This window comes from Trichinella spiralis, assembly GCF_000181795.1.
Source record: "Trichinella spiralis strain ISS 195 chromosome Unknown Scfld2, whole genome shotgun sequence".
Taxonomy (NCBI): domain Eukaryota; kingdom Metazoa; phylum Nematoda; class Enoplea; order Trichinellida; family Trichinellidae; genus Trichinella; species Trichinella spiralis.
Genome location: NW_003526941.1, coordinates 4851806 through 4867221, shown reverse-complemented (window position 1 = coordinate 4867221; position 15416 = coordinate 4851806). Strand labels below are relative to the sequence as shown.

Here is a 15416-nt window from a genome sequence, read left to right as displayed (position 1 = left end):
AACAATACTTGTTTGTGACTTTATTTCAAATTGTCGATAAAACTTGAATTCCCTTATTACTGTAGATTTTCAAAAGCCGATATTTGTTTGTTCGTTCAAACAGGGAATTGGTGAACTGGATAATTCGTATTTGAAACATTCAAATAATAGGAAAAGTTTTAGAATGTATTTAAAAGGCTTAAATTGCCAAGCTTACAAAATTGAGCATGTTCAATTTGATAAATGCCAAGAGAAAAAATATTCGGCATTTAATGTTGAACAACAGTGAAATGTGTCAGTCAGCGAGCATTTACATCGAATAGCGAGCGCGCAGCAGCAGCAGCAGCAGCCGCGTGAACGGCTGACTGCAAAAATAAAAAAATAATAATTAACTGGGGCAACGCTTGTCATCAGATCGATTCAAATCGGACCAATCAACGCATTTTCCTGGTAACTCACTCTGCATGCATTCACCAGGAAACTTCAGGTCAGCATCACGCTTACTTACTACGAAGATTCGTACGAAAGAAAGTTGGTTCATTCTGCTCGTTTTGCTATTGACTATCATTCACTGATTGATTAACAAATATACAAATTTAAGTTACAGTTTATTTGTTACGCTTTCTTTGAACAGTAGCCTCAAGATACAGCATCACATTTACAAGCAGCATATCGGGTATTAGATGAAACTATCTGTTTTAATTTATGACAATACTTTTTGTTTATGCTTGAAAATCTTTAATTTGCCTAGAAAATTTTTCACTTGGTATAGGTTTACTGTAATGTTTAAATTAATAAAAATATTTTATATTGATTAATATTGCTATTTCAAATGATATTTTTGCTGTAATCTTAACAAAGATAATAATCAATTTGAATATTTCAAAATTACTGTTTGATGACCAAAATTTGAATCGCCTATTCACCTTGATAATTTTTATACTGTAGATTTTTTTGTTCTGAATGGATTAAACAAACAGGTGTGGTCAACAAGAAGACGTTGCTCAATTTATTATTTTCAAAATGTAAGATGCTTTTTTTATAATATTTGTATTGTGCAATTTTTATCAAGGTTTTGTCGTCCGTTAAACTTTGAAGTCAATGCTCTACAATTGTGAGATGCATTTGAATGAACTTGAAAGTGTTTTTCTTGACAATAACGGCAGTGGTTTGTTTGAAATTTCAAACATTATTAATGTATTATTTTTCTTTCAATGATATTTATGTTTTTATTCATTGATTTACTGTATTTTTTGTATTTTCGTCCGATTGTTTCAGTTTGTTGAAAAATAATTTCAACTTTGTTATGACAAATGAAAAAGTTTCTGTTATTTGTTGTATTGAAATTAATACTCAACTTTTTGGTATTATATTATTTTTTTTGTTTCCTTCTTTGAAATGTTCTTTTAAATACTTTTTCACTTTGTTGAGTTGTAATATTGTAGTTCTTTTTTTTTTGAAATATTTCTTCATTCCAATATTTATGAGTGTTCATTTAATAGACGAATATGAAGAGTTGTGAGTTTTGTTGGTTATTTTATTCGAAATAGATTATTGTTTATTATCATTAATTGAATCGAATTATCAGTGGGGCTTTTATTTTTGTCATGAACATGTATGTATGTATGTATGTATGAGATTGCTTGAAAACCTGTCCGGCTATTATTTGCCCTTGGCAGCTAGTTTGGCTGTTTCGGGTGATAAGAGGGTTGCCATTTGCTTGCTTGGTGTTTAGCGTGTTTCTGTACGGTCGTCTGTGGTTAATTGCTTATTATGGTATGTGGGGACGGTGTTGTTGTCATGGTTGAGCTCTGGAAATTTTTCTTCCAACACGTCAAGGTCGCATTTGTGTACTACAATGCGGGCTGCTGCGGTCGTTTATCGATGAACTAACTATTCGTGTGTCCTTTTCACACTTCGTTCCGACCGTCGACGTGGTGTAGATTCTGTTTTGTATTTGATTAATTTTCACGTATTTGATTGAAATTGAAAATTTTTTTTCTCTGACCCTCTTTACGAAAGATGATGCTTTATTTTTCCCACTTGAAAATTCGTTAATAATAAATAGCTTGTGCACTAATTTCACGCTGATTTTGTTCAGATGGCCCTTATTGATTTTTGCTCGCGATTAGTGGGGCCTGTTTCCATCGTGATAATTATTTTCCCTGTGTATTTTCAATTCCCTTTAACTGGCTAATAGGCAGCTGGTGAGAGGTTAAGCTGAAATGGTTGCCAGAAATGGAATAATTTAAAAAGAAAAATTTTATATTATAGTTACTCGAAAGATGAACGTTGATGTGAAAGTGAAATTTACAGTCCAGTTGTGAAGCATGGAAGTGCAAAGGACGTCTTCGGATTCAGAAAGGTAGATCCAGTTTGTTGTTCATTTTAGCCGGTTTTCAAATTGCCACTGTTGCAGACAGTCGAAAGCGTCCGAATTGGATTGCCCGTATTATAATGTGGCTGCCCAGTCGATCAGTTATGAACGTTCAGTGGACTGTGGTCCACTGTCGACCGACATACCAGAACGTCATGCGTCGCAAAGTCAAAAAGTAAGCAGCAGACTTTGAAGTCGCTGACCTTTTCTTATGACCGACTGTATTGTTTGTTCGATTGTTGTAGACGACCAAAGTGACCAAAGTGACCACAATGGTATCACGTCAGAATGTTCCATCTCCGGACCGACGTCCGTTAATTGTCAACGAATGCGGATCCCCTTATGATCCAGTCGCCTACGAACGAGGTAACCGACTTGATTGATGTTCGCTTATTTATTTATTTATTTATTTATTTATTGTTGAAATTTCAAATTGCACAATCCCCATAGCTGTGCAATTTTGATTTGTTTGTTTGCGTGAGAAAAGTCCACCCACTCTAGATAGATAGATAGATAGATAGATAGATAGATAGATAGATGATTGTTATAGGGAATAATTGCTTTTTACCCTTTTTTTGTAAATTAATGTCCACCACTTTGCTCGAATGAAAATCAACAAAGCTCTAATCTATTCTCTGATTGATGATACTTTAAAACAACCAGTTTTGCAAATTTGCTTAGCCTAATTTTCCATTTTATTCAATTCTTTAATTTCATCCGAAATTATGGTGATTAATTTTTTTTCCTTTCAAATTCATTTATTTCCATGCCTTTTCTTTTCTATTAAGGTGGTTGCTTTTTCTTTTTTAAGGCATCTGTTCGTTGTTAGCTGTTTAAAAATATTGAAACATCACAGAGATTAGTTGCAAAATTGTTTCTATTGAAATTGAATGCCGATCAATGTTTCTGTGATATTTATATTTGAAATTGAAATTCTTTTACCTTGAGAGATGCATGCTAATATATTTTTTAAAAAAATTGATTGAAAAGTTGAATTTATTTTACCGTATAATTTTGTTGAAATTAAAATTTCTTAAAAAATAGTTCTAGGTTCTCAATTACAGTCGAACGGTGGTTCATTGTCACCCAGTGCTCATATTCACGAACTTGGATATGGTGATTTCAACGATTATTTACTCAATTACGGTAAGCTGTGTTGTTGAACATTAAAAATGCTTGCTATTTTTATTTTTTACCGTGTGTTTACTTTAAAGTAGCACTTTACTGTGCTGAGTGAAAGCATTTTTCTTTTGAAAACGTTTCGAACAATTTCACTGTTTATATTATTATAAGTATTAGTATTATTAGTTGAAGCTTGGAAACGAGTAAAATTTTACCAGCAGTGTTGGCTTAATTTCACAGTGTAAATTTGTTTTTCTTTTACCGGCCATTCACGTTTTCACCGAGCACTGGATACTGGTTATCATCATCATAATTTGCATGTTTTCATGCTTTATCTTTTAACAACAACCGACGTTTCAGCTTTGCCAAGCGCGCCGAGCGCACCTCAAATAATCGATTACGATGAATCGTCCGTAACGTTGAGCTGGCTGCCACCAGATCGTGATGGCGATTGTGGCTACATTGAAGGTTATCAAGTGCATTATCGTAAATTAAGCGAACCAGAAGCGTGGTACATCGCTTCGGATTATTTGATTTTGGACACAACTTTTACTGGTAAATTGATTATTTACAAGTTATATGTATATTTTTTTAAAAATGTTTTTCATATTCAGTTCATAATTTGAATCCTGGCGAGCAGTATGTGTTCAGTGTGGTGGCGAAGAATTCGACTGGCTTCGGTGAGCGATCATCTTTGTCCGCCGTTGTTCATTTGAAATCCAAAAATTCAACCGAATCCACCCAAGCGAACCGCCTTTCGCAGAAAACAAGTACTTGGAGAAATAAATATCCCTTTTCCAAATAGGTTGTGTTGTTCTAATTGGATAAATTTCATTGCAGATGTACCATATCCACCAGGACGACCAAGAATTGTCGAATGCGACGCGAGCAGCGTTGTTGTCGCTTGGGAACCTCCGATATTCTGTGGTTCCGGTGGTCCAGTGCTTGGATATGAAATTTGCTACCGAAGTGTCGACAGTTCTGACTGGATCAGCGCCAATGATTACTTGGTTAGCGACCTTTATTACAGAAGTAAACAATTTGGCTGTTCTATTTCATTTTCATTTTCATTTTCTTATACTTGCGAATACTTTCATTCTCAGTATGTGGTCTTCGTCCAACTGGAGAATATGAAATCCAAGTACGCGCAAAAAATATCGACGGCTATTCGCCGGCAAGCCAGAGTGTCATTTTTCAACTCACTGCCCCGTCCACGTATACATACCGCACTGCGCCGGACATTGGTGCGTGATAATTTGCTTTTTAAAAAAAAATTTATATACAGATTTTGTTTTTTTTTTGTTTTTGTCAGGTTCATTGCAACCACCGTCCGAATTACGCATCACTAATGTCGATTCAACTCGATGCACCCTCTCTTGGAATGCTGTCAGTTACGGTGGATCCCAATGCTGTTATGTGGTTCAGTTCCGCGAAATTGGCGATCCGCATTGGTGTGAAACTGCCGACTATCCTGTTGAAGATACAAATTTAACGGGTATAATAAATTTGGATTTGAATCTGAATATTGTAATCTTGTTTTTTTTTCTTCCATTTTATTTTAGTGTTAAATTTACGTCCCAATTCAACTTATGAATTTCGTATTTTTTCCGAACATGCCGGAATGCTGAGTCATCAGTGTTTGCTGTCGGATATTGTCCAACTTCGACCCGCCTTGTTGTTGACCAGCAGTTCGGACAGTGGGAAAAGTATGCTTTGCTTTTGCTTTTCTTTTCTTTTCTGATGGTCGTTTTCGTTACGGGCTGCTTTTCGATTGTTTAAATTGCAATTGTTGCAGATTGTCCGTGCCGGCCGTCGGCGCCGAAAGTGATCGAAATAAGAGGCAATTGCGTGACGCTTTCTTGGAGCATGGTCAACGGTGTCCAGGGTTACCAGGTTGAATTTTGCGACTTGAATCACACGCCACGCAAATGGCAGCCGGTCAACGCAATTCTCACCCAAGCTAACCGAATCAACAGTACAGTACCATACAATACAACAAGCAATTGTTGTTGATTTTTATTTTTTGCATACTAATTATTCTCTTTGATTGTTTTGTTATAGTCGGCGATTTGATGCTTGGACGAGAATATATATTCAGAGTGATCGCTAAAAATGCCATCGGATATTCTGAACCGTCCGAACCGAGTCAGAGGGTCGTTGTGCGATCGACATTGGCGGCCATGGGTAAGTAGTCTATGCCGCTAGCTTGATCGTGTTGGTTCTGTTCAATCTGTGTTATTTTATTGGCAGACGCGGTTCCACTTCCTGTAGAAATGCGTGAAGCGAAAGAATCACCACCAATAACTGACAACGACGATTCACCACCGCCGTTGAGACGTTTTCCCAATCAGACCAACTCGAATGAAAGTTTGTATTTCTTTTTTAATTAATTTATTTGGTTAAAAAATAATTTTACTCTTTTCTTCAAGTACAATACCGAGATCCAACTTTGCCCGAAGTGATCGATTATTTGGACAGTCCGAACAGTTTGATCAAAATGAACGCAGCAGGCTATTTGCAGCATTTAACTTTCAACGACGACACGGTCAAGCAGAAAGTTCGGTAAATGAGAGTTTTGTTGTTGTTTTTTTCAAAAAAGTAATTTTAATTTCATTGGTTGATTTTTCTTCAAGGGCATTGGGTGGTATTCAAAAGCTCGTTGCTTTGCTTAGCAACGATGCACCAGAAATACAGAAAAATGTAGCTGGATGTTTGCGCAATTTGTCTTATGGAAACGACGATAATAAGGTAAATAAATAGGTTCGCTTTTCTCCACTTTTGCTGTTATCCTATTTCCACTTATTTGCACACAGTGTGTGATTGTTCAATGCGGTGGTTTGACGGCACTTGTGGAATTGTTGAAGAAAGCGTCGGACGTTGTCGTGGTCGAAGAAGTGACCGGCACATTATGGAACTTGTCGTCCTGTTTGGTATATGTTTTTTCAATTATTATTTTTATTAATTGTTTTTCTTTAATAGGAATTGAAGCCACAAATCTATCAACAATGCACTGATCAATTGATCAAACAGATTATACTTCCTGTTGCGGCTGCTTCCGGCTCTGGAGCGAATGCGGTTGTGCAGCCGGCGTTGATTTTTCGCAACGCCACCGGTATTGTTCGTAATGTCAGTTCGGCCAGCGATTCAATAAGGAAATCACTTCGTCAAAAAGATTCACTGATCGAAGCACTGATTGCTTGTTTGCGCCATTCGGCTTTGAAGCAAGACTTTGACAGCAAAACGGTGGAAAATGTCGTCTGTTTGGCGCGTAATTTATCCTACAGGTTGATATATATATATTATATTTGTTGTGTTTTGCTTCTTTGTTGAAAAGCTGCATGTTGTTTTTTTGGGGGGGATTTTCAGATTGCAAGAAGTTGAAGATCCGAAATATGATAAAAATATTGCTAACATTCGTGAAAGGTCCAAATCGGCACCGTCCGGTAGTCCGAAGTTGACTTTGAAAAAAGGTGCGAATCAATAATAAGGAAGCGAGCATATTTCTCGCTTGCTTGCTGTATTTTTGAATGTTTCAACCATACCGTTGGTTGATTTTGCTTTGTCGCAGGATTGAAGAAAAAATTCAACGCCAATTTAGCCAGTTCGACCAACTATTACGAACAGCGTCCAGATTTGCAAAACGTCGCTCCACTCTTCAAACAGGACACGGTTAAGCTTTATTTGAAATTGCTCCAACAATCCACCAACCCGGATGTTTTGGAAGCTAGCGCCGGCGCCGTGCAAAATTTGTGCGCTTGCTATTGGCAGGTAGGTATTTTTTTCATTGTTTGTTTGTTTTATTTTTTAACTGTTGTTGTTGTTGTTTTCTTGTTGTTAGCCATCGGTGGATATTCGTTGTCTTGTACGGAAAGAGAAAGGATTGCCGATGTTTGTTGAACTGTTGCGCACGGATGAGGAAAAAGTGCGATGTGCTTCGGCCATGGCGTTGCGCAATCTTGCCATGGACAGCAGAAATGCAGAATTGATAGGTTTGTAGAAAATTATTTTATTAGCATGTTTTTTTTTGGAAAATTTCCCCATTTTTCTCCTGTTTGTCATTGTTGTTCGTTTCAGGAAAGTACGCAATGACCGAGTTGGTCAGCTTGCTTCCACCAGGTTCATCACAGGGGTTCACCGCCGCCGCATCATCCCAGTGTTCTGAAGATACAGTCACATCGGCACTCAGTTTGATTTACACTACTACGGCGAAAAATTCCGAATTCGCCAAAGCGATGCACGAACGCAATGGAACCCAACGTTTGATGTTCTTGGCCAAGTCCCAGCACGGCTATTCGTCCAAAGTGACAATTTACGCCAGTCAGGTTTGTTCACAGTTTTTTTGGGATTATTTAAATTCAAATTCTTGTACGCGCTTATTTTCAAGGTGTTGAGAGCAATTTGGTTGCACAAAGATTTGCACGACACTTTTCGACGTTCTGGATTCAAAGAGGAAGATTTCATCTCTTTGCCAGCTCGCAGTGCCAACACTCTTGCGAGGCCTTTGAGCACTGCAGGCGGAGAAAGGTATCCAGTATATTCAAATAGCATATACGAAGGTGAATATATATATTTTTTTCCTATTTTTTTCGTCAGATTTTTTTTGATTTCGTCGTTTTTTTCTCAGATGATTCCTTGTTGCGAACCCAAATGGAAGGAATGAATCTGAGCGCGCGTGGATCGAGTATTTCTTTTGAACATCATCACAATCATCCGCCACCATCATATGCGCATTCCTTGGGTTACGGCACTGTGAGTGATTGCTTTGAGCTCGACTAATTTTCAGTTCATTATTGTTCTTTTTTTTCCATTTACAGCATGATCCACTCTATGCTCAAGTGAACAAAGGAAACCGTATGCAATCCAAATCCCCCGCGACGAACTCTGCCGCAAGTGTTTATCAGACAGCTGGTGACAGTTGGGTCTGAATTATTAACTTTACAAAACACTCTTCAGACTACTTATTTTATTTGAAATTCTTTTTTACCCTTTCATGAAAATGTTGTTAACAGTTTTCATTTGTACAATGAAAAGTTCTGTTCTCTTTTAATTAAAACCAATTATTAATCATTTCTGCGAAATTTTCTCTTCTTTCAATGCAGGAACAATTTGAGCAATGAATAAATGAACATTAATCATTCCGATTTCATGTGCTGGTTCGGAAAACTGCACCACTAGGTTAGTGCCTGAATTTGGTTTACGGTACGATGAAATTACCTGCGACGTGGTATTATTACGCGTTTTCTCACGCGTGCTCAGCAAAAGCTCTCCAACCGAGATTTTATCTTTGCATACGACACTGCTTGTAGACGGGTGTCCATTTCGGAGCAAATGCAGCGACTGGTTTGTGAAAATACAGTACACTGACTGAAGATCAGTAGAATTTTGTAAAAAAAACCGTTTTAATTTATACGATTATTGCTGTTTTTTCATATAATCGTAAATGATTTTTTTAATTTAGGTGAAAAACTAAAAGAATGCATTTTTCAGTTCGTTTTTTTTATAAAAAGGAATATTGTAACTTGGTTGTTTTTAAAATTTTACAGTATTTTGAAAGATGATGTGGTGAATAATCAGTACCGAAAAATCAGGTAAGAAACCAATTGAATATTTGAATATTGATTAATATATGTTAATTTAATGAAAAACAATATAAAATCTATGCTGAAAAACGTAGTCAGTTATCAAAGCATTAATGAATTTAGCGTGAAATAAGTGAATTGATTGTATAACGACAGTTTTGTCTTCAATAAGCACGATAGTATCTGTTGAAAGGTTTCGTTTTCTGAAATGACATTTATAATTTCAAGTGTAATATGTTGTTACAGGTTTTTTTGCTGGCACATCGTTCATCATGACATTCAGAAAGCTGTCTCACATTTTTCGAACAACCATCCGCACAGTTGAGTGATCGTGAATCGTCTACCATTTTTATCGTTCATTTGTTCAGGTAAGCCTAGATTTTTCTACTTTTCCAGAAATTCTCACGTTTTTCTTCTTTTTGAATGCGATCATTCACTTCAATCAATTGTTTTCCTTTTAAAGAAGTTGATACTTTTTCATTACGTATACGCAATTAGTACATGTTTCGTGAAGTTCTGCAGAGGCATTTCTATTTTCAAAATAGTCATTCTGGTTATGAAATAAATTTCAGTCTATTAAATTTGAACATGTCATATATCTGTGCAAGTAGAACATTTTTGAAATTGATGGAAAATTGTGTTGCAATTGCAAAAAGTTGCCTTAAGTACAAACACTGCTTAACATGCTTGTGTACTTATAGCGTTACTGAATGTATAAGATTATCTCTTTTTATCATTTTCAACCTAAGGTTTGACATAGATGAAATTGCATTTGAAAATCCTCTAGATATTTTCATGCTTTTCTAAAATTTTAATACCGTAATAGTGCGCGCAAGTACAACTAGATTGGTTAGATTTTAGGAAAAAATATTGGTTTGATTTATGGCTTATTCATTTTTGTTTATCTGTATTTAATAGACTTTTTTCTGGTTGTAATGAGAATGTAATAAATTATTGTGCATTTCATATTCAATTTACGAATATATTATTATAATTATTTGTATGAATTTAGTTGGTGAAAGTGCTTGAAGAAAGTGAAGTAAACGTTGCATGTATTGGGTAAACACTGAAATTTGGTATTTTTATCGTCGTCGTAGTGTAAAACAGGGAAACTGAATGAAATATAGAATCTTTGTAGAAGTGTTATTTTTAGAAACAGACGAAATAACATTTAATTTTTGAAAATCAAATAGAAAACAACATCTGTGGGAAGTTGAAAAGAATTACAATTAAAAGTAATGAAATGGACGATCAATTAAGGAAAATCTATTTTCGAATAAGAGTCTTCGGGTTTTTTTTTTGTCATTCTAAATTTAGTCCAGAGTATGTATTTGATGGTCGGTGTTGAATTGTGTAAATGTTCAGTATTGATTATCACTGTGGTGTATTTGATGGTAAAGAAAATGACTTGTTGAACGTGCTTTTGAAAATCAGACGGAACAACTGCGGCATTCTCAATACTGAGACGTTCGCGTGCTTAGATTAATTTTACAGATTGTTCACCAGGGAACAACGGTACGGTCGGTTATGTGATAAAAGCAGCCGCTTTTGCTTTTTCCGCTTTCATCTGCGACAGAGGGCAAATTTAAATTGACCAGTCAATCCTACGATCAAATATGCTCGGTCAAATTTCTCCCTGTTTCTTTATTAGAAAAAGTGACCATTAATTGATGGAATTTGACTCCTGGTTTCAGTTATTCTTTTTCAAAATCTGCTTTTTGTTCCCCTGTATCGATAGATCCATTTTGATGCGAACAGAGCTCGAGCGAAAAAAAAAATTTCTTCTCATCATTCTCACCTATGCTTAAATCATTGAACATTTACATGATATCGAGCCAAATATTCAAAATGGGGCTAATTTTATGTTCTGTATTTGAAAAATAAAACAATAAAAACTAAAATTGAGATGTACTACTATTAATTCAATTTTACTTCCTACTGTAATTAATTGAACAAAGGATTGAACAGGGAATGAATTGCGTTAAATTTAATAAAATAACATCTTTGAAATTGATTTTGATGTTTGTAAATAAAAATAAGTTGATTAAGTTTGATTTTTTTCCTTGAATTTTTTTAAATTTTACCGCACATTCACATCAAAGGAATGAATATTGTATATAATTAAATTCAAATAAAGTAGAATGTTTTTAAAAACGAGCATTCTTTTCTTTAGCAAAACATTATTTGCCCTTGTGAAAATGATGACGTTGGTCATTTAAAAATTGTCCATCTTTTCCTTTTATTACTTTTAATGTGAACTTTTGTGTCGAGATTTGAGAACAATGAATTTTTTCCACTTTCGTAGATATTTCCCGATTGAATATTCAGAAATGTTGGCATTTATTTATGAAAATCAATTGATTCTGGTCGTTTCGTTCATACAGAATAAATGGCATAGTAAATTTTTTTTTGTGTGTTTCCAATTGCCTGGAATGAATTGATGTTGCTATTTTTGTAACTTTTTCCAACTGGAGCATGTTTTATAACAGGAAAATCGAGTCAGCGATTCAAATTGAACGATATATTTTTATTGTTATGGTTGCTTGAGAAAGAAAAGCAGTTTCTGTGGCGAAAAATGTGATTGTTCATTTTTAATCATCGTGATGCTTTTCATGCAGCTCTGTTGTGCTAATGAATTGACCTTCTGAAAATAAATAAATGTCACTTTTGATTGGATGATTTAGGATAGAAATCCATACAGAAAATTTTATGCATACTAAACTGATATGTGAAAAGTATTATTACTGTTGTGTATGTATGCTTGAGTAATTTTAAACTGGGTGTAGTGTATACCTGTCGAAAACAAACGACATCTGCTTGATATCGTGAAGATGAGTAGTATAATTGAAGAAAATGATGAACTGAAATTGCGCGTTTGTAATGGAAATTGTTGATTGGTTATTATATTAATAATTGGAAAAATAAGGATAAAATTTCTTTTTGATTTTCAAGTTGATGGATGATGAATAATTTATGGAGATGGTTTAAGTTGTTGTCTTTTATTGGTTAACAATGTATTATATTAAGTGTATATGTAGATCAATTTCAATTAGATTTCTTGTTGTTTGGAAATATTTTCAAATTGAAAATTGTCACTTTTATATGTAAGCATAGGAAATGGCGAGCTTGTGGAATATTCTGCTCATTTTCAGCTCAACTTTATGAATTGAGAAAGAATCGACTGACAAGCAGCTTGTAAAAGTGCTGCGTTGTTTGTTATTGGCTCAATTTCAACCCCATTTGGGAATAGAAATGCGAACAGCATTTAATGAATCAGAGTGAAATTTTATAACGTCCCATTCTGATATCGCGGTCCTTTTGCAAAAAGTATAACTTTATTATAGCCGAATATTGTTGGGCAAAATGCTCAATTTCCCCAATCACAGTCAATGCACAGTTGGGCATAAGTCGTTTAAACTGTTTACATCCTGATGTCATCGAGTGGATACTTCAGAGTAAACACACTTTTGTTGGAATAAGCGTCTTAACCGTTCGTTAATGGAATAAAAATTGCTTCTACGTTGAATTTGACGAGAATTTTGTTTGAAAATTTTCAAGCACCTTTTCAAAAATAGCCTATTAAATGGTATTCATTTTCATGCGCATACTTGATATCATCAACATTTGGTGATGTCGTCATTGATGGAACAGTAGTTTAATGTGTTCAATTTGGGCAAACAAATGGAAAAATAAATAAATAAAAATAAAAAAATGTTTACATGCTAACTGAATGATTTATTAAAAATACTGCAAGTGATGAATTTTCTTTTTTCTTGAAATAGCTTTTGGATACAATTTTCGATTTTTTAGAAATTAGAAAGTATGAAAATTGAAAATTCCTACTTCATGTTTTATTATAGAAAATTGTTGAAAATTGCTTTAGCGCAACAATTGAAAAAATTAAACTGTGTGCAGTTGCAAATATTTATTTAATCGATAAATAAATTTTGTCAAAATTCCACTTGGATAAGCGATGAAGTTATTGAAAATGGAATTAATGCACATTTTTTCGACAATTAGTCTACAATTTTTGTCGTTCACACATCATCAACGGCCGACTGCTGGCTGAATTTGTTTTGTTGGAAAACTGAATGATGATAATGATGCTGATCATAATTAATAATAATAATAGCAACGGTTGTGCTTATTTGAGAAATGAATTTTTAATAACCACTTCCAACTGTTAATAAATGTTGCATGGTGGAGAGAAATGGTGAAGAAAATTGTTCCGTTGAACCATTGTCGCGATGGATTAATTGCATTTTTCATTGTTCCAATCATTGAACAAAAAGAATAGAAAAATCTCTATTCTAATTTTAGTGGAAGAAGTTGGAAAAAAAACATCAGAATTAAAAAATCCATTCTTGTTTTTCATTAGTTTGAATAAAAGAAAAAATATAATTAATTTTTCCATAAGAATACAAAGAAACTATTATTTATGCTAACATATTTTGACTTTTTCTCAATTTGTTGATATTATTGATTTTTCTTCTTTTTTTCGCATATGCATATCTCAATATGCATTGTAGAGTTGAGTTTTGAATCGATCGAATTTTTTTGTTCTTTCTTCTCTTTTTTCCAATAGGATTTTTATTTCTTGTAAATATTTTTTCCTTGTAAATTTTTCCATTTGCAGTTTTATGTGCAAAATTTACATTTTTCAAATGGTGAAAATATGACGGATTTTGTTGTCTGTTTGTTCAGTAGTTGTTGCTTGAAGCAAAGCACTTGCATTGATTTGGTTAATTGTGACATGCGAAACTTTCCCCCCCCCTCCTTGTTTGCCTGTGGAGAATTTGATTTTTTCTATTTTTTCCCAAATAGAATAAAATATAGAATAGAAATGGGGGTTTTTGTTGAAATTCGATTGAACCTAACGAGAACTATGAAGTTGCTCTTTGGATGAAGCGGAGCTCCGCTCTGGGTATATTATTTGGTAGGGATTAGCTTCTTGAGAAACTGGAAAATGTTCTGATACTGTGATCAATAAGTTGAAGAAGCAAGACGAAACACGCAAAAAAAACAAATTAGCAGCATTCTGTATGCTATGATGTTGCTTGTGTTGTAGTTGTGTTGACATACGGTACTTGCCCTATAGCAAATTGCTATGAGCTATAGTTAAAATATTAATAATGATAATGATAAAGCAATGGAGGGGGAAAAATAGGGGAAAAAAGAAATGAGTAGAAGGAAGGGAAAATACAAAATCAAAAATTTGAAAATTGATTTTGTATTTTCCCTTTTCTTGTCAGTTTAATTACTCCGCTGGTATATTTTTTTTGGAAAAATAAAGGTTTTATTCATAAGCAGAAGCATTAAATTTACCATTTGAAATTATTATTTGCATATCCAGTGAACAGTGTAATCAACGGCCGAAAATGAATATGGTCCAATATGTATGTGTGGTTCAACTGATGAGCATCCTTGAAGTGAAAAACAAAAAGCTCAATCAGCACATGAAGAATTTATTTATGCATTTTCAACTTTAAACTTTTACGACAATTTTGAAAGGTAATTTTGGTAAAAATTATTCTCAACTTGTTCAACTGGTTCAATTGATGACGTGCATCAACGACGAGAACTAGCAGATTTCTTTTTCACTTGAAATTATTGTTATTATCATTATTATGGGTTATTTTTAGCATTGTGAATGGGGAAAACAAAATCACTACCCCACCCATCCTTCTATCCTACCCTTTGTTATTTTATTATTATCATTCTTCTTTTCTGCTACACAGACGTGTACAACAGTGGAATGTGCTGTAGAATTTCTGTTTTTCCAACTGTTCAAAGCAGTTGGTGAAAAATTGTTCAGCTTATAAAAATCGCTTTTCCGTTTGCTTGACGATGGAAAAATCATTAACCATTGTTGAAGTTGATGTCGTTTCTTAGGAACCGACCAAAGAAGACTTTGAAAAGCCGACAAATGATGGTTTCGTCGATTCCATTCGATTCGATTTCTGACGACCAGTTTGAATGAATAATTATATTATAAATATACCACAGCCGTGCTTTGCCACATGCTTTCTGCTTACATTCAACAGTTTGCAGTTGTGGAAGCAATAATTTGGTTTTTTTAAATATTTAATAATAATATTGAACAGAAACGAAAAAAAACTATCTAAATGTAGATGTAGATGACAGATAATTTGAGGAAATTTTAATTTCACTAGCAATCTGTCTATTAATTTATGAGAAAATTTGAATGGAATTCTTTTGTTTTTCTTTGAATGAAACGAGTACAAAAATTTTTGAAATTCATTTTACAAATATACTCTTAGACAGGGTGAACAAGTTTTCAAACACGCAACAAGGATGATTGCGTGCCAGAAGCTGAACAGAACTTTTAATTTCTTTCA

The 15416-nt window shown here is 34.3% G+C and overlaps 3 protein-coding genes across 3 annotated transcripts; all 3 read left to right on the top strand.

Moving 5' to 3' along the window:
* The first annotated feature begins 163 nt into the window (after positions 1-163).
* Tsp_03583 (putative FAD dependent oxidoreductase) lies at positions 164-1714 on the top strand. The gene is given in 4 exon segments (XM_003379886.1): positions 164-264; positions 279-332; positions 581-655; positions 1618-1714. The coding sequence occupies 4 exon segments, from the start codon at positions 164-166 to the stop codon at positions 1712-1714; spliced, it is 327 nt and encodes a 108-aa protein (XP_003379934.1).
* A 595-nt stretch (positions 1715-2309) lies between these two features.
* On the top strand, positions 2310-8403 carry Tsp_03582 (juxtamembrane domain-associated catenin). Its single transcript, XM_003379885.1, has 21 exons — positions 2310-2344; positions 2399-2531; positions 2602-2722; positions 3407-3502; positions 3839-4033; positions 4093-4158; positions 4319-4510; positions 4582-4722; positions 4791-4973; positions 5274-5453; positions 5540-5662; positions 5729-5845; positions 6000-6226; positions 6458-6762; positions 6845-6948; positions 7047-7246; positions 7317-7467; positions 7553-7800; positions 7863-8034; positions 8103-8227; positions 8293-8403. Exons 1-21 carry the CDS (start codon positions 2310-2312, stop codon positions 8401-8403), a joined length of 3225 nt encoding a protein of 1074 aa, XP_003379933.1.
* Positions 8404-9645: 1242 nt separating this feature from the next.
* On the top strand, positions 9646-10543 carry Tsp_03581 (conserved hypothetical protein). Its single transcript, XM_003379884.1, has 2 exons — positions 9646-9806; positions 10423-10543. Exons 1-2 carry the CDS (start codon positions 9646-9648, stop codon positions 10541-10543), a joined length of 282 nt encoding a protein of 93 aa, XP_003379932.1.
* The last annotated feature ends 4873 nt before the right edge of the window (positions 10544-15416 follow it).